Source organism: Chrysemys picta, chromosome 3 (genome assembly GCF_011386835.1).
Source record: "Chrysemys picta bellii isolate R12L10 chromosome 3, ASM1138683v2, whole genome shotgun sequence".
NCBI lineage: Eukaryota > Metazoa > Chordata > Testudines > Emydidae > Chrysemys > Chrysemys picta.
This window is the reverse complement of record NC_088793.1, coordinates 5,370,589-5,395,073: the sequence shown is the minus strand read 5'-3', so window position 1 is coordinate 5,395,073 and position 24,485 is coordinate 5,370,589. Positions and strand designations below refer to the sequence as shown.

Below are 24,485 nucleotides of genomic sequence, written 5' to 3'. Positions count from 1 at the left end.
GGCTCCTGCAGCTCCAAGGTCTGTGCAGATCCGGGGCAGGGCTATCGCTGGGAGATGCTAATTAGCAGCTTCCTTGCTGCGGATCATATTCAATGTGATGAGATTGAAGGGGTGGGGGTGGAATCATTTGCTTTCCCCTCCTCTGCTGGGATGAGTATTTCTTCTTCCTTCGCTCTAACTATACCGAGAGCAGGCCTGGCCGCCGGGGCCTTTCAGACACCAGGGGCTGAACCGCTTCTGTTTTCTTGGTGCGCAATCTGCGTTTGGGCTGGAGTGAGACAGGTGTGGCAGATAATGGGGCGGCTTTGCCACCGGCCTATCTGACCCAGCTCTGGTTGCTCACCCTGCCGGGCCGAATCCTACATCTGGACGGTTAAAACACGGCCCCAGAAACACTTGAACTTCCTGTGAATCGTCTTCAGAGCAGGGAGAGCAACACATACTTACTATGTATTATTTGGATTGAGGTAACATCTAGGAACCTCAGGCAAGGGCCAGGACCCCACTGTGCCAGGCGCTGTACAAATACCAAACAAAGCGCCGGGATCTGCCCCAGAGAGCTAACAATCTAAGTATAAGACAAGTCTCAGAGGGGTAGCCGTGTTAGTCTGGATCTGTAAAAAGCGACAAAGAGTCCAGTGGCACCTTAGAGACTACAGACGTATTGGAGCATAAGCTTTCGTGGGTGAATACCCACTTCGTCAGACGCATGTGGGTATTCACCCACGAAAGCTTATGCTCCAATATGTCTGTTAGTCTATAAGGTGCCACAGGATTCTTTGTTGCTAAGTATAAGACAAGAGACAATAGCAGGACACCGGTGTGTACAAGTTTTTACCTCCTAGAAACAAAGGAGTTGCTAGATTAGATCAAACCTGGGGCCCATCTGGCCAAATTTCCTGGCTCTGGCTGGCCAGCACCAGAGGGCTGTTCAGCTTAGAAAAGAGACAACTAAGGGGGGCTATGATAGACGTCTATACTATCATGAATGGTCTTGGAAACATGACCAGAGAAGTGTTATTTACCCTTTCCCACACTACAGAAACCAGGGGTCACCCGATTAAATTAACAGGCAGCAGGTTTAGTGCAAACACACAGTCGTCCTTTTTCACTCAACGCCCAGGCAACCTCCGGAACTCATTGCCGGGGGATGTTGTGAAGGCCAAAGATATAACTGGGTTAAAAAAAAAACTGGATACGTTCCTGGAGGGTAGGTCCATCGATGGCTATTAGCCAAGGTGATCAGGGAGGTAACCCCATGCTTGAGGCAACCCGAAATCTCTCACTGCCAGAAGCCGGGAGTGGAAGGTGCATGGATCACCCCTAACTGGTGTTTTGTACACGCCTCCTGAAGCTCTGGTATGGGCCGTGGTCAGAGTTACTGCGGGCCCAATCCAGCCAGGGTCTGAGCACCCTCAGCTCGCCCTGGCTTTGCCTGGTGGTGCAGAGACTCAGCTCCCTGCAGGAGCCCGTTGCTCCTCACCCCCCCTTGTACGAGGAAGCAGCGTTTCCTGTGGGCGTCGACTCTCCCTCCTGGGCTCCCCGCCCCGAACGCTGTGGCATACTGTGCTGGCCCTGCCGAGCGGCCAGGACTGGTGGCAATTAGCCGCCTGAGCAGATCCAAGCGGCCTGGTTCTGTTCGCGCATCCGCTGCTTCCTTTGGGCCCTCTGCTCTCCCGGCCTCCTGGTTGCCAAGCAACCCTGACAGTCCTTTATGGAGGCATGTGGGGAGCCGGGGAGCTGCTGTGCTGGTTGTTACACATCAGCTGGGAAACTGCACATGCGGCTAGTACCAAGGGGACCAAAACCCAGTGCCGCCCCCTGTGCCCATAAACTGCCCCAGTGCAAGGAGAGAGGGAAATGCTTGAGCTCATGGTGATTCTAGCCAAAGCTAGGGAGCGGACCCTTTGCTGGCACTAGCAGAGACATCTAACCTCGGCTGTGTCTTCACGGCAGGGTTAACTCCTCTCAGGCGAGCCAAGCTCGAGTGTGACCTGCGCAGAGTGATGGTGTGAGCGGCACACGGCAGTGGTGTTAGCAGCTGATGAGTTGTGCCAACTCCAGGGAAAAGCTCCCACCATGCTTGGGCTAAGGGGTTTGGGTGTGGATGGGGGTTCAACACCAGCATTGCCCCTAATGCAGCTTTGCAGTGAAGACAGGCCTTGTGTGTTTGGAGCAGGAAGGCCCTGGGTTCGCTGCATGTGTTGCAGCTGCCGACTATGTCTGTATGCTTGCAGTGCCCAAGGCTTTTTCTGCGGCCAGGTGTGTGGAGAGAGGGGAGTGTATGCCCGGGATTGGGGAGAATGTCCAGTTGCAGGAAGGCTGCATGGCTCAATGCTAAGGCCCGACCAAATTCGCGGTCCATTTTGGTAAATGTCACGGTCATAGGATTTTTAAAATGGTTAATTTCATGATTTCTGATATCTAAATCTGAACTTACTTGGTGTTGTAACTGTAGGGGTCCTGACTCAAAAGGAGGTTGTGCGGGAGGAGGGGGAGTTTTGCAAGTTTATCGTAGGGGGGTTATGGTATTGCCACCCTTACTTCTGGGCTGCAGCTCGCGGGACACCACCTTCAAAGCTGGGTGCCCGGCCAACAGCCGCTGCTCTCCAGCTGCCCAGCTCTGAAGGGAACACAGAAGTAAGGGTGGCAATAACATGACCCACCTACAATAACCCTGTGACCCCCCCCCCCGCCACCCCTTTTTGGGTCAGGAGCCCCAGTTTGAGAAACGCTGGCCTCCCCCGTGAAATCTGTATAGTACAGGGTAAAAGCACCAAATTTCACAGGGGAGACCGGATTTCACAGTCCGTGATGCGTTTTTCACAGCCGTGAATTTGGTAGTGCCCGACTCAATGCCAAGAGCTTGTCTACATGGGGAAATTGACTGGCAGAGCTATACCGGAATAAGCATTTTCGCTAGAGTGACTCCAGAATAAAAGTGATTTGATTCCCGACTGGAGTGTCCACACACACACAGGAATGGGGGTCCCTGCCTAGCCTTTTGGAATTGTTAACGCTACGGAAGGTTACAGAGACTTTCCGTGTGGCTTAGGCACAGTAACAAGCGCCAAGGCAATTAAATGACAGAGCAAAACTGCTCCCACCTGCAGCTTCTTCTAATCGCTGTCGGGTTCTTTCTGCCATCAAAGAGTAAGCTGCTGCAGTGACCTTCCGCATCACCCCAGCTCTTGCGTCTGAAATCGCCCGCAGTTTGAACTATTTCACGAGGCGCAAAGGGAGATGAATGCCGTGATGCCGAGGCAGGCTGCTAAGGAAAACAGCCAATTACACCTCCTAACAATCCCATTGTTACCTGCTGCTGCTGAGAGGTTAAAGGCTCTCCATGAAAGGTGTTAAAGGGCCAACATTTGGAAGGGTGCCAGGAACATTTGCACAAGCGCCAGGTTTGCTGGTGCATCCGTTGTGCAGATCAGTAGTTTGCACGTTTTGCCGGGGCGGGGCGGAGGGTCTCTGTTCCTTTTGGGGGGAGGCATAGCTCAGTGGTTTGAGCATTGGCCTGCTAAACCCAGGGTTGTGAATTCAATCCTTGAGGGGGCCACTTAGGGATCTGGGGCAAAATTAGTACTTGGTCCTGCTAGTGAAGGCAGGGGGCTGGACTTGATGACCTTTCAAGGTCCCTTCCAGTTCTCGGAAATAGGATATCTCCATTAATAAAAATTTGAAAAGGGGTGAAAGTGGAATTGATCCCCTGGGATGTGAGTGCAGAGCAGCTTGTGAGTTCAGCTGTAGGGAAGGCAGTGTGGGCCTGGGGTTGGGGGGAAGACCCAGCTGGATATGAGGGCACAGATCCACTGTGGATGAAATTCACCCCTGGGTGTAGCGCCAGCACGTGGCCTGGTCGTGGCTGTTGGAATAAGTCCCACTTCAGCCCACGGAGCCCTGTGCTGGGGTGAATTTCATCTTGGGCACAAGTTGCTTCTCCTTCTGTAAAATGGGAGTAATAGTCAAAGGTTGGGCTGTGCTGATTGATTGGTATTTCCAAGGCTCTCTGGTGATGCCAAGTGCCAGGCATTAACTAACAGTCCCCCCGGACTCCATATGTGTGTGCGTCGGTCAGAGGGGGCCTTGTTCTGCCCGACTGGCATTTTAAATCATTATCTTTAAAAGAAGGGGAGAAAATCAATAAAACATGGAAGAAATCACTTCTGCCAGAGCCTCACCAATCGGAATGAGACAGTTTGGGAGAAAAATGGAGCCTGTTTTAATAGCTCTGCCAGGCCTGGGAGCCCAATTACCCACCTCCCCCAGGAGCTCTCCAACCTGTTTGCTTTGTAAGCTCTTCCCAAACAAAAGGCTTTTGCTCCCTCTCTCTTCATTGCTTTTGGGGAGTTTTGTGCTGGGCAGAGGTGCCAGATCCACAGCCCTGGGAGACGCAGCTCTCTGCTGGTTCACAGGAGATGGGCGTGGATTGACAGTGGGGTTTGAGTTCAGTGTTGAACTAGAGAATAATAGTGGCTGGTAGCAATAGTAGGCTGTTATCCTCTAGAACAGTGGTCTCCAAACTTTTTTGATCATGCACCCCTATCAGTAAAAAAATTTTGAGCACGCACCCCCTGCTGTGCCGGCTCTACCATTTTTGCCAAAGCAAAGCAAAAAAAAAAAAGCCACTCTGACGAAGCAAAAAAAAAATGCGCTCCTCCTGCCGCGCACCCCACTTTGGAGACCACTGCTCTAGAGGCTCAGACATTAAAGGGGGATGCAGCACGCATCCTCTATTGCATGCACACATGAACACCCTGTTCTCTGCCAGCATCCCTCACTCCCACTCCTAGGAAACCCATGTGATGGGTTTTCCCGGGGTGCACATGGAACTGGGATACCGCTGGGCCCTCTGGCTTAGAAACCTGGGCTCTCTCTCACACTGTACAAGCTGCAAACCTCTCCAGGTACTGCACACACACACACATCCACAGGCAGGAGCCCAGACACCTGGGTTCTATTCCCAGCTATGTCACTGACCTGCTGTGAGACCTTGTCCAAGCATGTCTCAGTTGCCTATTGGTAAAATGGGGTCATGACATTTACTGTCAGGTGTAAAACTCTTCCCTTTGTACCAGCTATATAAAGATAAAGCTATATACAGGGCTGGTTAGTGGGCTGGTTGCCCTAAGTTTCTTCTTGTGAGGGGCGCCATACCATTGTGCTGCTTGGATTTTCTTTTATTCTACTCTGAATCGCCGTCCATTTTTGCTCTGCTGATTGGCTGGTCCTTTTTCTTTGCTCCACTTCAATTGATCGGCTGTGGTTTTGCTCCACTCTAATTGGCCAGCCTTTCTTCTATTTCCACCACTGATTGGCTTGTTGAAGGTTGATGCCAAACGTATCTTCCGCCCTGGCCGGAAAACGCGGCATAAGCGCTGGCGTGACTAGGATCGCTGTGATGTGGGCCAGATCTGAACCACCTGACCCTGCAGGCCAAAGAGTTTTGTATCCCCAGTCGTGATCCTTTAACCCAACCAGTCCCCTCTGCTCTTTCCTTGGCAAAGCTACATGGAAGCAATTTGTCAGCTGCTCGGTACAAATCCTCCCTGGCTGGCAGGCACCACGGAGCAGTCTGGATACAGTCAGAAGTACAGTGTGTTGAGCCTGGCAGTAAAGACACATCGGCTCCCCAGGTGACAGTGAAGCGTGATCTAGCAAAGGGGATGTTTTATTAAACGGTGCTAATGGAAAAGTTCTGCCCTGGGGGACAGATTGTGACTGATGTGAATCTAGTGCAATTAAAATATAATTTCCTACTAGATCATAAAAGCATGGAACTGTTTTGATGGCTGGATTTCATTATTTTATTAAATATGTCTTATTTGTATAGTGCCAGAGGTGGGGATGGTTCAGACTTCAGAGGGCAATGCGCCTGCTCCAAAGAGAGCTAGTACAGACAGAGAATGGACTCGTCTTCACTCGCCCGCTAAATCGGCACCGCTGCAATCGATGTGGCGGCATCGATTTAGTGCATCTGGTGAAGACGTGCTATGTCGACAGGCGCACGCTCTCTCGTCAACGTCATTAATCCACCTCAACGAGAAGTGGGAGCTATGTCGGCAGGAGAGCGTCTCCCACTCACGTAGCGTGGCGTAGACACCGGGTTAAGTCAGCGTAAGTTACGTCACCCAGGGGAGTGGTTTTTTCACACACACCCCAGAGCAACATAAGCGGTAGTGGAGACCTGGCCAATGCAACAGGTAAAGCCATGGGCACATAGGAACTGCCAGACTAGATCTGAGCTGCAGTCCATCTAGTCCAGTACCCTGTCTCCTGGTCAGCACAAAGTTTAATCTCCCTTCCAAATGTTTTGTTATCATTAATGGTAACAACTCTGGATATTCTTGTTAGCCACATCAACCTCCAATCACTCTTTGAATCTTGCTAAGTTCTTGGCCTCAACAACTTTTGGTGGCAGTGAGTTCCACCGTCTAAATATCAACTGTTGAAGTTTATTTCTCTGTGCAGTCTCTTTTTCCTGACTTGCGTCCGTGGTGGCACAACAGGAATGTTTCCTCAAAAGAGTTGATTCTCATCTCCCCATAGAAATAGATGGGGCATTGCTGGTGAGGTATCTTTTCAGAATTTTTAAAAATAATTGTCACTTCCTGATTATAACCACCTCTTGGAAGCTTGGAAACTGGAATGTTTCTTTATCAGGTGGACAAGCAAACTGGTTTGTTATTGTAGGGTTGGTCATGAGGGCTGGGCTTTGTATGCTGGTATATCAGTGTTGGGTTGCTCAGGGCTGAATGATTTTGGAAGGAAAAAACCTTCCACGTTGCAACTTTTGTTTTGAAAAGAAGAACTGAAGCGAATGACACATCCCTTGAAAATTGGTCTAAGGGGCTTACGCGGATCCAACTCTGGGCCTTCAGACCTCGGCAGTATCCATTTGCATCAGTGTGCATTACAAAGTCTGTGGCTTCTAGCCCTCTGACTAACTCTTACATCCTTGCTGGAGCAGATTCTCCTGCTTGTACAGAACAGGCATGAGTTGCAGCAGCAGCCTCTCAGCCTGTTTCCAAATGATCTGCTTCTCCGTAGTGTGATTTCCCCGGCATTGATGTCTTAATGCGAGCAGCCACTCATTCGGCTTTGCTAAGGTCAGACAAGTGCTCTTCTCCTGCCTTCAGGAATATTTCATATCTAACGATACCGCTGTGCTCGCTAGGTCCTTCGCCTGCAGCCATTTTCACGCCGGGTTGTGATCTTCTCCGGATAGGGCCTGTTCAAAATTTGGATGGGAGGGAGGCCTTTAGGAACACACATCCTTGCTTCGGATTCAATAGGTGGCGCTCTTCCTGCTGAGTCAATACCAAACCAAAGCCCCAGAGCTAGGGGCGCTGTGCTTCTGCCTTTTTTCACATGAGACTTAAAACCAAGGTCCTGGCCAATGCTGATAATTAAAAGTTCCCTGCTACTTTTTGCAAGGTTGGGGCATTATTTCTTACATTCTGCTGAAATCCCAATTCTCTGCCTCCCTAAATCCCCTTCTGCCATACCATTCTTTGCTTCTTCCTCTAAACTGTCCTATCGTGTTGCTGTGAGTTGTTAAACAACTGCTGTGTTCTTCCCCAGAAGTGGTCGCATTTGAAAGGCGGGGTTAGTGATCTCAGTAAATGTTTTCTGAGCCCTTTAGAATCTTTGGATGAAAAGCACGACATAAATGCCAGCCAGTATTGTCCTAGGCTCCTTAGCTTCAGAATCACTGTCCTACAGTGCACATGGCTGTTGGCTCTTAGCCCTTTAAGAGGCATATCAGGTGGTGGATAGAACGCAAGTTTAAGAACTATTGAATTCTAATTCCAGCTGTGCCACTGAGTTGCAATGTCAATGTATGCAAAGCTGCGTGCCTCAGTTTACCCAACGGATTTAAAGGCTAGATGCTATTTTCCTACCCTCCAGGCATTTTGTGAGGATGAATTGACCAAGGATGCAGTTCTCTCAGGGCTAAGAATGATCTAACGGTAACCCACCGCTCAGCCAATGTGAGCCCCACACGCTTGCCCTGGTGCCTCACTTCCTGCAGACTCAGCAGCTGTGTTAAGAAAATCAAACCCTTTTTGCAAAGAGAAGCGGCTTTGAGTGCAGCCCAAGTCCCTTGGTGCCGTGCAACTGAACTAGCAATGAGGAGAGGAACATGAATTTGCAATGAGATTATGCAAGACATTTCAGAGCCCAAGGCACTTGCTTTCAGCACATTCAAAGCTATTGGCTTTTAGTAGGGAAATGCGAATATATCTGATGTACACAGACACGTTCTTGTGGCTGTTTCCCTTCTTCCTTCGGAATGTTTGTTATGTTCACTCAGAGCATTTTTTCCCTGTACGCTCCTTAGAGCAGGGTCTGTATTTTCCTCTGTTTGCCACAGTGGGGCCCTGCTCCTGACTGCAGCCCCTTGGTGTGAATGCAATGCACATACTAATAAAATGTACTGGCCACTTTAGAAACACCCTCACAGTTTTGCTCTTGCCTGTAGGAAGAGGAGCTTCCTTTGGAGAAGCTGAAAACGTAGCTGCAGTTTCCATACTGAGGCCTGCTTTGGCTTGTTTCAAGGGCAGGAATCGAAACAGACATTTGCCATTTACAAGTGAATCTACCCTGGCTGCTTGTAGTTTCAGGACCAAGGATAGCTATTTCAGAGTGTCTCCACAGATGTGACAAGGACACCATCACATTCTGATTTAAAAATTTTATTGAGGTTAAAAAAAAAAAAGTGAACAGAGTTTGAGCATAGAAGTTTCTGGTTATCAGGGAATAACGTACAGATTATCGAGGGTGCAAAGTCTGGTTTAAGATCAGGTGGCATAAGCAATACATAATCTGCAATATCCCCGATTGGGGGTAAAAGGTTGATGGGTCAAAGTACAGGCATTGAGATATGAGGGTAGGAAGTTCATAGACTGGCTATGTTCGAGTATGGAGTATAATGAGTGGATATGATGATGAGGATGGATTGACCCTCATTTGGTGAGATTTAATATTCAGGGAATTTATGGTTCCAGTTCATATGATCCAACGGAGAAGGTCACTTGGTCCCTTTCTCGTAGTGGGAGAACGATGTCACTCTGGCTCACGCCTCCTGGTACTGTCGGTGGCCGGTGATGTGCTCGATGTAGATGTCCCTGGACCATTGGATGGTGTGTGAGACCATGAGGCGCCGCATGAGCTGTGTATTACACAGCTAAACTTCTGACAGTAGAGCGCTCTTCGATCTGGCAGACAAAAGCAGACTTGGATCCAATGGCTGGAAGCTGAAACCAGACAAATTCAAAGAAGAAATAAGCCGCACATTTTTTAACATTGAGAGTAATTAACTATTGGAACAATTCACCTAGGGATTTGCTAGATTCTCCATCTCTTGAAGCCTTTCAATCAGGTTTGGATGTCTCTTTCTAAAGGATATACGCTAGCTCAACCATAAGATATGGGCTTGATTCAGAAACCACTGGGTGAAATCCTCAGACATGGGTTCTGCATGGTCAGACTGCCTGATCATAATGGTCCAGTCTGGCTCTACAAAAATCACTGACTTTAAACCATAATTCTCTGAAATGTTTCCCCTGCTGTTGTTGTGATGACTGTAACTGAAAGAGAGGAGAATGAATGTTCCTCTGGTTTGTTCGGCTTCTTTACTTTGTGAATTTGAAGACACAGTATAAATCATCAGCTGCATTTATTATGATCACGGTAGTGCTCACCGTGTGCTAGACACATTCCAGATGGGGCATTTCCTGCTCCAAAGAGCACCTCGTCAAAAGACAGACAGACAAGTAAACAGCGCTCGGGGAAGGGGAACAAACCAATAGGGAATTGTTTACAGGTTGACCCAATGCACTGTAGACAGCATGGGAGATGTGATCCTTTAAGTAGAACTTAAATGTGGACAGGCTGGGGGCCCTACAGATGAGTTCAGAGTGGACTAACCATGCATAGAGCGGCCATGCAGAAGAAAGCATGATGGCAGCAGTGGGAGATGCTGGTGAATGGGCAGGCGACGGTTGTAAAGTTGGCAGAGCACAGGTGACAAGATCAAGCAAGGAGGGACACAGCATTGAAGGTGACGACAAGGAGTTTAAATTTGATGGGATTCCTAGATTCATAGTCCAGAAGGAACCAGTGTGATCATCTAGCCTGAGCTCCTGTCTAACCCAGGCCAGAGAACTTCCCCCAGATAATTCCCAAAAAGTATCTGTGATGGAAAATCCACCATGACCCTGGGTTAACTGTTCCAATAGTTAATTACCCTCACTCTTAAAAATTGATGACTTTCTGCCTGACTGAATTTGTTTAGCTTCAACTTCCAGCCATTGGGTCATGTCACACTTTCCTCTACTGGATTGAAGAGCCCATTATTAAATATGTGTTCCCCTTATAGACTGTGATCAAGTCCCCCCTTAACTTTCTCTCTGCTAAGCTAAATAGATTAAGTTCTTTGAGTCTATCACCACAAGGCAGGTTTTCTAATCTTGTCATCGTTCTTGTGGCTCTTCTCTGGTCCCTCTCCAATTTATCAACATCCTGCTTGAATGGTGGGCACCAGAACTGGACACAGGATTCCAGCCGCGGTCGCACCAGTGCCAAAAACAGAGATAAAATAACCTCTCTGCTCCTACTTGAGCTTCCCCTATTTATACGTCCTAGGATCACATTAACTTTTTTGGCCACAGCATCGCACTGGGAGCTTGTGTTCAGCTGATTATCCACCATGACCCCCAAATCTTTTTCAGAGTCACTGCTTCCCCGGGTAGAGTCCCCCAACCTGTAAGTATGGTCTACATTCTTTGTTACAAGATGAATACATTTACCTTTAGCCATATTAAAATGCGTCGCTTGCTTGCCCAGTTTACCAAGCGATCCAGATTGCTCTAGATCGGTGACCTGTTCTCTTCATTATTTGCCACTCCCTAATTTTTGTGTCGTCTGAAAACTTTATCAGTGAAGATTTTGTTTTCTTCAAGGTCATTGATAAAAAGGTTAAATAGCATAGAGCCAAGAACCACTCCCTGTGGGTCCCAACGGGAAACACACCAGCTTCATGACGATTTCCCATTTACAGTTACATTTTGAGATCTATCAGTTAGCCAGTTTTTAATCCATTTCATGTGATACAGAATGAACATGACGCAGTCTACTTTGTTAATCAAAATGTCATGTGGGATCAAGTCAAGCGCCTGTCAGCAGTCTTAATATATTAGGTCAGCCCTATGACCTTTATCAACCAAAGTTGTAATCTCATAAAAAATCAAGTTAGTTTGACAGGATCTGTTTTTCATAAACCCATGTCCATTTGCATTCATTACATTAGCTTTCTTTAGTTCTTATTAATCAAGTCCCATATTAGCTGCTCCATTATCTTGCCTGGGATTGATGTCAGGCTCACACACCTGGTTCATCCCATTTACCCTTTTTAAAAAGTGGCACAACATTAGCTTTTTTCTAGTCTCCTGGAACTTCCCCAGTGCTCCAAGACTTATTGAAATCAACATTAACAATCCAGCAAGCTTGTCAGCTAGCTCTCTTAAAACTCTTGGAATCAAGTTATCTGGACCTGCTCATTTAAAAACCTCTAACTTCAATAGCTCCTGTTTAGCATCCTCCAGAAACACTAGTGGAATGTAAAGAGTGTTATCACCATATGATGAGACTGTATCATCTGTTTTTTCCCCAAATACAGAACAGAAGTATTTATTGAACACTTCTGCCTTTTCTGCATTATTATTGATAATTCTACCATTTCCATCTAGTACCATCTAGGATCAGTACCATTGTGAGGATTCTTTTTGTTCCTAGTATATTTAAAAAACGACTTCTTATTGTCCTTAACTCTGTTGGCCATAGATTTCGCCTTGTGTCCCTTATCAATTTTCTACCATTTCTGACTTCTGATTTATATTCATTACTATCAACTTCCCCTTTCTTCCCTTTGTTATATATTACTTTTAAATATTTTTATATCTGCCTTTACTTCCCCTCTCAACCAAGCCAGTTCTTTAACCAGCACATCCTTCTTCCTCAATTGTGGGATTGTGGCTTTTTGGACATCTAAGAAGGTGCTCTTAGATGAGTCCCAATTATTAATACTTTTCCGATTAAATTCTGCCTCTCAGTTGATTTGGCTCATAATTGTTTTCAGCTTTGTGAAATTAAAGCAGCAAATGTATAGATTACTGGCCTGGACTTTATTCTGCTTACACATTATAAGTGCGATCAAGTCAGGACCACTTGTTCCTAAGCTACCAGTAACTTTTAGTTCTGTAATCAGGTCCTCTCTATCTGGTAAAAGAAAGCCTAATAAACAATTTCCCGTGTTGGCTGCAACATTTTTTGAGTAAGGAAATTGTCATCTGAAGTGTTCAGCAATTCCTGGCAGCAAGAGACCTCCAGCGTGTGTTTTCCAAACTGAAGTCCCGCATGATCACGCAGTTTTTTTGCCTACCATTTTAAATAGGTGTCTAAGGGGCTGGTCATCTTGTTCCCTCATTTGCTTTGGGGGTCTGTAACGACATCAATGAATATCCCATCTTGTGCTTTATCTGTTAGGACATTGATCCTTAAGCAGTCAAGATCATTTCCGTGCGAGTTATCAGTGACTCGGGAACAGGTAACGCTATTTTTGACATCGAGCGCCCCTCCTCCTCCCTTTTTGCCCACCCGGTCCTTCCTGAATAGGTTATAACCATTGATTCTGACATTCCAATCTTGCGACTCATCCCACCAGGATGTACCAGTTAGATCAAACGTATGCTTGGTGATGAGCGATTCCGTAACACTTGGGGACCCAACGGAGGGACTCCACTAGAGGAGTAATGCCGTGACATTGATGGGTGAGGAAGGTCGCTGAAACAGCTACACTTGATGTGGACTGGAGTGGAGGCCATGTGTCTCTGGGAGGCGAGAGAGGGCAGGGCGGAAAGCGTCCCCTGTGTAAGTCAGTTACAGTCTGACACGGAGCCCATGGGCATCTCCCGTTGATTTCTGTGAGCTTTGGTCACTGTGTTTCCTGTGTGGGTCTTTCGCACAGCACCTGAGTGAGGAGAGCAAAGCACTTCTCAAACTAGGAACATGCAAGTACAGCCCCACAAAAGCTGGCAGGGGCAGAGGAAGGACCTGAGACCGTTTTTAACTCTTTCTTTCAATTCTTTCGATTTCAAGCTGCCACAGTCTCTGTAAGGCCGAGTTCAGTGCCAACGCAAGGCAGCTAAATCCAGAGCCGAAACCAAACAAAGGGACAGCGTGTCGGTTTCAATGTCGTGGGTGTTTTACAGATGTAGCTCTTTGCCTGTGCATCACACAACACTTCAGATGATTCAACATTCGATCTTAAAAGTGTAAACGTTCTTCTCACCATCGGTTCTATCTCGTTCCCTTTGATGAGGGGAGACAGTGAGAGATGGGCTTGTCAGTTTCTCTTTACGAGGTAGAGAAATTGAGGCACAAAGAGGGTAAATGATTTGCGGCTGGTAACTCCCTGGCAGGTCCCCAGATTCCTGTTCTAACCACCAGATCACACTGCCTACCCCGTTTCGTGTAAATTCCTCTAGTCATTCAATAGCGGCTGGCTGTGGTGATCCTGCTGTCGCCGATCGTGGCTTTATCTTTTTTTTTTTTTTCTTCGCTGCTTGGGGTGGCAAAAAAGCTGGAGCCGGCCCTGCAGCAGAGACCCAAGTCCATGTAGGGACGGCCATAAAATCCAACACGGGCTGTAGAATCCCAGCTATCTACCTTGGTGCTTGTATGGCTCTCAGCAGTATCTTGAACACACACATGAGCTTCCTGCATCTTCTCTTCCCATTTTGCTGAAGTCTGTAGTGTAGTTTACAGATGGTTTTTTTACATGAGAACAATTCCTGGAGGAGATGAATGACTCAAGAAAACGGCAGTGGAAAATGAGAAAAGTCACCAGTTAAAATAAGATCTAATCTGCATTTTCATTTAGTCTCTCTTCAGCCAATTAAAGTAAATGCTTTGACTTGCTCTCCCAGATGGCTGAGACAGCATCTGAACTTTTCCATCTCTTTCTTGGTGCAGAAATAGAGAAGGAAACCTCTGTAGTCTCCTCATAGAGTCTGCCGGGGCTATTACCCTGCTTCGTTGACAATAAACCTGGCCGGGCGCCTTCGCACCTTAACAGATCTTGTGGTCATTGGGCGGTTCGCTTGCGGTCTGCTGTGCCGGCTGTCTGCGCAGAGCTGGGACAGCGCACTAGGAGAACACACACATGCAGCGGAACATCTGACCACACCTGTCTTGTGTAGCCTCAAAGCGTAGCTGTTAAGCAGCTACCACATTGATCCCCAGAGGTGGCAGCCTAGCACTGGCTGGTGCAGTGATCCCTATGCACATAGTTTGGCAAGTGCTTTGCACAGCTGATCAGGAAGGCGGTTACGTACCTAGTGGAGCTGGTCAAAACATGGGAAAACTTTCAGTGGCATTTTTTGTTACAAAGTGCCCATTCTTCCAGGGACATTTGAAACTTCAGCAAAACGTGTCATCAGTTTCTACATGCACAAGATTCTGATTCGCTGTAATACATAGCCAGTGTCACTTTACATTCTTACCACTGAAATGTATCTTTCTCCCGTAGAACCATATACTATAATAACCCTATTTACATTGCCCTTCTCTGGTGAAATGTACAGCTGCCTCCAGTGCGGACACACTTATTGTAACACGTCATGGCAGGGACTGTGTCTGCTTAGCAAAAGCAGGATGGTGGTATAATACCTGTCATCATTCTAGTGCCGCAATGCCAAGATAAGCACAGCTGTAGCCAGCTCCCGGAGTTTGCTGCTTGTCACAGATGGTTGAGGAGGTGTTGAGTGTATACCTTCTAATTGCCAACCCATTGAGAGGCTAAAGGGACCAGCTGTAGGCCATCTCCGTTAGCTCAGCTGCCTGTAGGTCTGTGGTTTTGGAGCTCTAGGACCAGAGTTCTCTGTCTGTGTGTGTTTTACATCAGTTGTCTCTTTCTGAAGCACAAAGACTCTTTGCAAGCATAAGCAGACTAGGGAAATGTGGCCTAGATGGGCTCCCATGGGGTCAGTCCTGGGTCTGTGACTAGTCAATATTTTCATTAATGACTCGGATAATGAAGTGGAGCGTCTGCTTATACAATTTGCGGATGACACCAAGCGGGGAGGGGTTGCAAACACTTCAGAAGGCAGGATTAGAATTCAAAACGACCTTGACAAATTGGAGAATTGGTCTGAACTTGACAGGATGAAATCCAATAAAGCCAAGTGCAAACTTCTTCACTTAAGAAGGGGAAAAAAAATCAGTTGGACAGCTACCAAATGGGGAATAAGTGGCTAGGTCAGGGGAGGGGGGAGGGATAACTCAGTGGTTTGAGCATTGGCCTGCTAAACCCAGGGTTGTGAGTTCAATTCATTCAATCCTGAGAGGGCCACTTAGGGATCTGGGGCAAAATCAGTACTTGGTCCTGCTAGTGAAGGCAGGGGGCTGGACTCGATGACCTTTCAAGGTCCCTTCCAGTCCTAGGAGACAGGATATCTCCATTACTTTATTTATTTATTTTAGGGGTAGGCAACCTATGGCACGCGTGCTGAAGGTGGCACACGAGCTGATTTTCAGTGGCACTCACACTGCCCGGGTTCTGGCCACCGGTCCGGGGGGCTCTGCATTTTAATTTAATTTTAAATGAAGCTTCTTAAACATTTTTAAAACCTTATTTACTTTACATACAACAATAGTTTAGTTCTATATTATAGACTTCTAGAAAGAGACCTTCTGAAAACGTTAAAATGTATTACTGGCACGTGAAACCTTAAATTAGAGTGAATAAATGAAGACTCGGCACACCACTTCTGAAAGGTTGCCGACCCCTGGAAGGTGGTTAGACTGCTGGAAAGGATCTGGGGGTTCCAGCGGATCACAAATTGAATAGGAGTCCTCGATGTGATGCAGTTGTGAAAAGGGGCTATGTATCCTCTATGGACTGTGTGGGTCTGACGGTCACAGCGGTGCCCTAGAGGAAGATGGGCATGCACCTTCCCAGCCCACGGGGATGTTCCTGTTGCTTCTCCTCCCGAGGAAGCCAAGCCTGCCCCTGCCCACCGGCTGCCACACTGTTTGAAAGGAAAGGCTTGTAAGGGAAGCTGGTCCAAATGTCTCATCAAAACTGTTTTTCAGTGGAAAGTTGGGGGTTCCGCTGAACGCAGAAATCCAGGGAAAGTGCCTGCTTTCCAAGGGAAATTGTCATTGTTTTCCTCAAATAATCCAACACCCCCAAATTGGTCAATTTCAGCCAATGCCCCCTTCTTCCCAATTGGTCATCAGCCAAAAAGTTTCAGTGTTCAGATTTCAACTACAAACGTGGACAAACTGACTTCTTGTTGGTTAACACTGCAGTTCTCGGGGGGGGGGGAATTCCAGTCACCTCTATTTGTAACATTTTCACCGCGCTCTCGGAAATCAGACGCCCTCCCTCGGCGATCCTTCCCGGCAGCTGTGGGCTCAGCCCAAGCATCCGTGAACCTGGGGGACACCAGAATCCAGAGCTTGGGTCCAGCTGTAGTTTCCCTCGTGAGACCCAGGGGAAGCCTGCAAGCTGTAAGTAGCTAAACTTGGTCCCTCGCCTGTGTGGCTCAGCTGGCAGAGCTCCGCTTTGGCATTCTGGCTAGTCTGTGCTTTCAGCTTTTTGCCGTGTCTCAGAACCTCTTGTTTCTGGTAGAGATTTAGTGCAAATAAGGAGCCGTTAATGACCGTGTTGTGGTTTGTTCTCTTCCTCAGGCAGGGGCGGGTCAATGGCATGGTCTAGCAATCGCCAAGGGGACGGAGAGTGGTGCAGATGGCCAAGTTACGGCTTCATTAGAGTGACAAGGAGGCCCAAAGCAGCAGGGAAGGCGGAGAGGAGTCAAGCAGAACCCAGCCGGCTCGTCCCCAGAGTGCAGGCTGGTTATGGAAGGAAGGTTCTTGCTCTCAGCATGCGAAACCCTTGGAGGTTCTGGGCCTGGGAAAGCAGCAAATGGTCAGGCTCTGTAAAAATAACAGTGAACCCTGGCACTCGCATAGAGCCTTTCCTAGGGAAGAAGCCGGCAAATGATTCCTACACGGAGGAATCGTTTCATCCACCTTTGAAATGCAGCTGGCTCTGGGGTGGAATGCAGCAGCAATGTCCTGCTGCAGTGCAGAACAGGAAGGGAAGTCCCATATCCAGCTGACACTGCAGGCAGGGAGTGGGACAGCAGAACTCAAACTGGGTTTTGGCAATAGGACACTACCAGGTTCCTGTAGAAAGCATTATGGGGACACCAGTGACTGTGAATCTGCATTTTAAATCCCATCGGAAAGGGAGCAGCATCGCGCCTCCTAGGGCTGTGAGAGGGAATTGGTTCAGTTCTGGTCACCTACTGAATTACCATTTTTTACCGCCCTGTTTGGTTTGCCTTGGAGGTCTGCTTCCCAGTCATGGCACAGGCCCAAGCTGCGAAGAGATGACAGGTTCTCAGGCCAAGGTTGCATGATTTCAGCGTAATGGAACATATGGTGAGTAATGGGAGTTTGGGATTGCTAGTCACCTACCTGGTTCCAGCTAATTACAGACTGGTCAAGTCTCATCCTAACCTTCTCTTGGATAAACTAAATAGATTGATTTCCACTCCATACGGCTAAATGCAGTGCCTTGCATAATGACAGGTTTCAGAGTAGCATCCGAAGAAGTGGGCTGTAGTCCACGAAAGCTTATGCTCTAATAAATTTGTTAGTCTCTAAGGTGCCATAAATAGATTGAGCTTCTCTGAGCCTCTCGCTATAACTTATAATTTCCAGACCTCACACCATTCTTGTAGCTCTTTCTGAACCCTTTCCGGTTTTTCAGCATCACCAGAACAGGACGCAGTCTCCAGTATCAGTCTCGCTAACACTGTATACAGGGATGATAACGTCTCTTTACTCCTACTTGATATTTCCCTGTTTATACACCCAAGGCTCACGTGTGCGCCCTTACCTACAGCACGCCATTGGAAGTTCATGTTCAGCTGAAACAATGAGGAGTCCGGTGGCACCTTAAAGACTAACAGATTTATTTGGGCATAAGCTTTCGTGGGTAAAAAACCCACTTCTTCAGATGCATGGAGTGAAAATTACAGATACAGGCATAAATATACTGACACACGAAGAGAAGGGAGTTACCTCACAAGTGGAGAACCAGTGTTAACAAGGCCAATTCAGTCAGGGTGGATGTGGTCCACTCCCAACAATCGATGAGGAGGTGTCAATACCAAGAGAGGGAAAATTGCTTTTGTAGTGAGCCAGCCACTCCCAGTCCCTATTCAAGCCCAAATTAATGGTGTTAAGTTTGCAAATGAATTGTAGCTCTGCAGTTTCTCTTTGAAGTCTGTTTTTGAAGTTTTTTTGTTGAAGGATGGCTACTTTTAAATCTGTTATTGAGTGTCCAGGGAGATTGAAATGTTCTCCTACTGGCTTTTGTATGTTACCATTCCTGATTTCCGATTTGTGTCCATGTATTCTTTTATGTAGGGACTGTCCGGTTTGGCCAATGTACATGGCAGAGGGGCATTGCTGGCACCTGATGGCATATATCACATTGGTAGATGTGCAGGTGAATGAGCCTCTGATGGTGTCGCTAGAGTAGATATGGGGACAGAGAAGGCAATGGGGTTTGTTACAGGGATTGGTTCCTGGGTTAGTGTTTCTGTGGTGTGGTGTGGCGTGTGTAGTTGCTGGTGAGTATCTGCTTCAGGTTGGGAGGCTGTCTGTAAGCGAGGACTGGCCTGCCCCCCAAGGTCTGTGAGAGTGAGGGATCGTTTTCCAGGATGGGTTGTGGATCATTGATGATGTGCTGGAAAGGTTTTAGCTGGGGGCTGTACGTGATGGCCAGTGGTGTTCTGTTATTTTCCTTGTTGGGCCTATCCTGTAGTAGATGACTTCTGGGTACCCGTCTCGCTCTGTCAATCTGTTTCCTCACTTCCCCAGGTGGGTATTGTAGTTTTAAGAATGCTCGATAAAGATCTTGTAGGTGTTTCTCTCTGTCTGAGGGGTTGGAGCAAATTCGGTTGTATCTTAGGGCTTGGCTGTAGACAATAGATCGTGTGATGTGTCCTGGATGGAAGCTGGAGGCATGTAGGTACGTATAGCGGTCAGTAGGTTTCCGGTACAGGGTGGTGTTTATGTGACCATCACTTATTTGCACTGTAGTGACCAGGAAGTGGATCTCTTGTGTGGACTGGTCCAGGCTGAGGTTGATGGTGGGGTGGAAATTGTTGAAATCCAGGTGGAATTCTTCAAGGGCCTCCTTTCCGTGGGTCCATATGATGAAGCTTCAAAGCTGTATTCAGTCAATGTTCGGTTATAAACTTTGGAAAGAACAACCGTAACGTTTGGTTCACAGTTACGAACATTTTGGAGTTACGAACAATCCCCATTCCCGAGGTGTTCGTAACGCTGAGGTTCTACTGTAATACAAAGCAACTGGAGCAGAGCCAACGATCTAGTGACTCTCGTGTGCGTGTGTCTATAAAATATTCAAGCCCATAGGTGGTATCATTTCCAAATTCAGTCAAACACTTTATGACGGGGATACATTCCCAGGCAATGAAAAAGCATTACCTAGAAATATAAATCCTGTACAAATGAAATGCTCTTTCACTTCCCCAGTTCCTCTCACTTAGTGGGAATCAGAACCCAATTTGTTCCTTTCCTCCATGCTGCAATAACAGCTCTGCAGGAAAGTTTACAGAAATTGCTGTGTGTATTAGTGTTCGTGTTAGTTAGGGGAAATAGACCCATCAGGCCCGTCTCCAGGAGCTTCCAAACATTGGATGATGTCTTGATGACCCCCCCACCCCCGCCTTTCACCCCTTTGAACATAATTATTGTTGTGTTCCTCCAATAAAGCCAGAGATCGGCGGGGATATTTCAGCAGCTGGGGATATTGCCTTCGCACTCAGCATTGTTCTGACTCGCTCGCTGCGGCTGCCTTCCTGTAATGAATTGTTTGCAGTTCGGTAATAAGGTTTCCTCTGCTCCCAACGGGCACGAGAGGATTATGTTTTGGACAATTGGATAACGTTCTTAACTTCCTTGTGTGAGCTGTCCCAGCAGGCTGATTGCTTGGCTTGCGAAAAACAATAAAAGTAGAATTTGTTTGCTAGAAGCTGGGAATGGGCGACAGGGGATGGATCACTTGATGATTCCCTGTTCCGTTCATTGCCTCTGGGGCACCTGGCACTGGTCACTGTCGGTAGACAGGATACTGGGCTAGATGGCCCTTTGGTCTGACCCAGTCTGGCCGCTCTTATGTTCTTATGCTAGTCCGAGGACTGACAATGAAACCTTATCAGCGCTAGGCCTGTGTTTTCACTGCAGCTCCTGTTGAAAGAGCCCCTCGTTCACTTCCTCACGGGGACTGCAAGTGGATACCCCTTTTGGCCTGTCTGTCTTGGGTCACTCTCCCCCATTAAACTTGCTTGGAAATGTAGTGACATCATATAGGAGAAAATAAAGCCATCTTCTTTGCCAGGAACAGGTAAAGACGACCTAGGGGCTGACGCAGAGGGCTTGTGGCCCAGTGGGCAGGATGCTGGCCTGGTGTTCTAGAGATCTAGGTTCAGTGCCTTGCTTTGCTACTTACTTGCCACGTGACTTTGGCTGTAAGAACAGAGGAGCTGCCATAGTGGGTCAGACCCAAGGTCCATCTGGCCTAGTGTCTTGTCTTCTGACAATGGCCAGTAGCACAGCTTCAGGGGGAGTATAAAGAACAGGGCAGTTTTGGAAGGATCCACCTCTGCCTTCCCCTCCCAGCATCTAGTAGTCAGAGTTGTAGGGTGATCTCAAGCAGGGGGTTGCATCCCTGCCCATCCTGGCTAGTAGACGTTGATGAACCTGTACTCCATGAATGTATCTAATTTTTTTTTGAACCTAGTTATACTTTTGGCCTTCACAACATCCCCTGGCAATGAGTTCCACGGGTTGACTGTGCATTGTGTGAAGAAATACTTCCTTTTGTTTGTTGTAAATCTCCCGCCTATTAATGTCATTGGGTGACCCCTGTTTTTTGTCCTGTAGGAAACGGCACATAACACTTCTATACTAACTTTCTCCACACCACTCATGATTTTATAGACAGTTACAATATCACCCCTTAGTCGTCTCTTTTCTAAGCTGAACAGCCCTGATCTTTTTAGTCTCTCCTCGTATGGAAGCCGTTCCATACCCTAGGTCATCAATGTTGCCCTTCTCTGAAGCTATTCCAGTTCCCCTATATCCTTTTTGAGATGGGGTGACCACATATGCATGCAGTATTCAAGCTGTGGGCGTACTATCAATTTATATAGTGGCAATGTGATATTTTCTGTCTTATTGTCTATCCCTTTCCTAACGGTTCCCAACATCTCCAAGTCATTTCCGCCTCTGTCTCCACTCACCCTTTGTCTGCCCTTCGCTATTCAGGGCAGGGACTTTCTATGTACGATGCCAGGCACTGATCTCAGCAGCAGCCTTTGGGAGTGACTGTAACACGGGTAATACAATAAAGGAAGTTTTGCTGATTTCCACCAGCTGAGGCTCTGATTCCTATGGGTGCAAAAAACCCACCGATGTAACCTCTCCCCTGGAACAAACCCCAGGACAACCCTAACTTTCTCCTTCCGTTGTTTTCCCGCAGACCTTCCGGTGGCCGATTGCCAGCAATATCGACGGCAACGAGATGCTGGAGATCCAGGTGTTCAACTACAGCAAAGTCTTCACCAACAGGTGAGAACGAGTCCTCCTCTTCCCCACCACCGGTGGTGGGGCCAGTCCCATGCGGTGTGGAATAGGCCAGCCCCCCGCTAGCTGGTGTCCTGGTTTTGTCTGGAGGCTGGAGAAAGAGAGAGAGGGGTTAATAGATCCTCCAAGGCGACAAGCAAGCCAAGCCCACCAGAATCTTTACTACCTGAATTTGAACCAAGCTGAGTCCATGGCCTGGAAATCAGAGCTAAATTTTGCAAACATTATACCCACTACTGAGGGAGGGGAGAGACAGATCTGCAGTCCTACAATCCTCATACTGCTTATACTGACAGGCAGTTAATAACCGGACAAAATAGGGGTGTTTTACAAAGGTGGTTCTCTACGTGCGTTGGGCTGAACCCCACAGAATGGCTGTAAAATCACCTTTTGACCCACCCACTCCCCTGAAGTGGGACTTACGTGTTGCCATTCCCATGCGCGTGGAAGGAATTCACTCTCGCTTAGCTCTGCCCAGCTAATGGGGATCCGACACCACAGGGATGGGCACTGACATGAGAAACGGAATAAAACAGCGGCATTAGACTGAGCCCCCGTTTTGCTATTGCTAAGCTGGGAGGCAGTTGACTGGGCTCGGCCAGCCCAACTTCGGAAACTGTTTTCTAACCTGGATCCAGCTGGTCTGAATCCATCGCTCGTGGGTCCCAGCCTCAGGCGTGATCAATGCCCTTCCCCTTCTGGTCGGCTCTGTTACTGCTTCCAGCCCTTTGCTCCCTCGTATCCTATCGCTCCCCTGTGTCCCTTTTCTCCAGCTTGTACGTATTAAATTCCTTTAATCTTTCCTCCTCACTCATCTCTGCTAATCCTTTAACTGGCCTCCCAGTTCTCAGCCTTTGCCAGTTACTGGTGTCCCAGTGCCCTCCCAGCGATGAAGTGCAGGGCTGTCCTCCCGAATGTGGATGTACCTTTAGCACATGGGGAGAGAGGATATTGCCTTTTGGCTCATGCACCAGCAGAGGCCAAACTGAATCTGGCCACTAGCCGTAATTAGCAGCACATACTACGTGGCATTTAACAACGCTGGTCATACTCCCACCTAGCGTTAGCCAGCTAGTTCAGTGTAAGAACAAAGGCTTACTATCTAGTAGGCTTCCAGTGATGGCTTTTCATCTGTAACTGTCCAAGCACAAACTAGGTGTAATGAGTCGACCTGGCTGACAAATTGGATAGTCAATTGCTCGGCCGCACTTTGGTTTGTTATGAAATATACTCGAGAGACCAAATAACCCATGGCGGGCACGAAAAAGATTCTATATCATACCGGTCTCCTGTGCAGTGATGTCACATTCACCTTATGCAGAAGGTGTGCTCCCAAAGTTACACCTCGAAAGCCATCCTTATATACCATCCATGTTTACCAGTAAAAGGTACCGCAGACGTCACTGGAAGCTAGGCATAACCAATTAGCTTTGTATCTTGTTTTATCTGGCACCATGATGCACCCTTAGCTTTGTTCCGGGTACATGCATTCCACATGCCAAGGGGCATGAAGACACCTCCTAGGCCTATGTCAGGCTTGCGAGGGTAATTCGCTTTCTGTTGCTACAAGGAAACAATCATATATCCTGCTACTGAAAACTTTCCAGTCTCTTAAATCAAATCTTACCGAAACTATTGCAAGGTATTATGGGATGCTTAGCATAAATGAACAGGATTATAACAAAGGTACAGGCTAATCTGGGCTATATAACTGCTATATTAATACTTAAATGTATCTTTAATGCTTTATATATATATATATATATATATATATATATAAGTCAACAACCTGCCCCGACGGGTTATCCATACTGGAGCTAAAAGAGTAATTCCATTAGCCGGTAGCTGTAGGCTGTTATTTGCAGTGGCCCGGGAACAGGCACCCAGCCAGCATGTTACACAGGTGTGATATTTGTGTTAGGAGCAGGGGGGGAGCTGCTCTTTGGATGATAACTGGGGGTACGTGGATTTCGCATGCACTAAATGTGTCGGAGGAAAGAGCTGGGCAGCAGCTCACCTCCCAGCCCAAACGACACACCAAAGATCAGCACCCGACCCCAAGGATGAACAAACCCAGACGAGATGCCATGCCTGTTAGGCAGCGTCCTGGCCAAAGAACACCCCAACCTGCTACGTACAGCTCTGCACCACAACTAGAACGTCAGCGTTATTTAAGCACACCGCCATTCCCGGAGTTATACGAGAGTCTGCAGCAGGGGAAGCAAAGCCTAGAGAACAAGGTCACCTACACATATAGGCACCACAAGCGGGTACTGAACCCAAGATTTTTAGCACAACAAATGCTGCCCTTACTGCGTGAGCTAATAGAGAGCTCTGGGAAATGTGGGAAAGCAACAGGTTGTTACAGTCCCTGGGGCAGCCACTGACTGGAGACATCTGAACTCATGGGCAGAGCCCTGGACTGGGAGTGAAGAGCCATTGACCTGCTGGGTGACTGTGGGTTGGTTGCATCTGTCCATGCCTTTGTTTCCTCGTGTGCCCTTTGATTTGTTTATTTGGGCTGGAAGCTCTTTGGGGCAGGGAGTGGCTCTCACTTTGTGTTTGTGCAGCCCCTAGCGCAGTGGGGCCCAGATCTCAGCGGGGGCTCCTAGTAGCTACCCTAACGCAGGCAAGAGTTACAGAGACTAAAGGTCTAAAAGCCAGTGTGTGACGCAGGGTCTCCCCCAGTCTGGGTCTTCAGAGCCCCCAGCTGGGAGCGTTTACAC

The 24,485-nt window shown here is 47.8% G+C and overlaps 1 protein-coding gene across 8 annotated transcripts in view; it reads left to right on the top strand.

Annotated features, from left to right (window-relative positions):
* The window catches only part of LOC101940868 (otoferlin), a 201,331-nt gene that overhangs the window by 32,948 nt on the left and 143,898 nt on the right, over nucleotides 1–24,485 (top strand). For all 8 annotated transcript variants that reach the window (XM_065587421.1, XM_065587420.1, XM_065587417.1 and 5 more), the window contains exon 3: nucleotides 21,656–21,744. In XM_065587421.1, coding sequence (XP_065443493.1) covers nucleotides 21,656–21,744 — 89 coding nt within the window. The remainder of the gene's footprint in view (nucleotides 1–21,655; nucleotides 21,745–24,485) is intronic.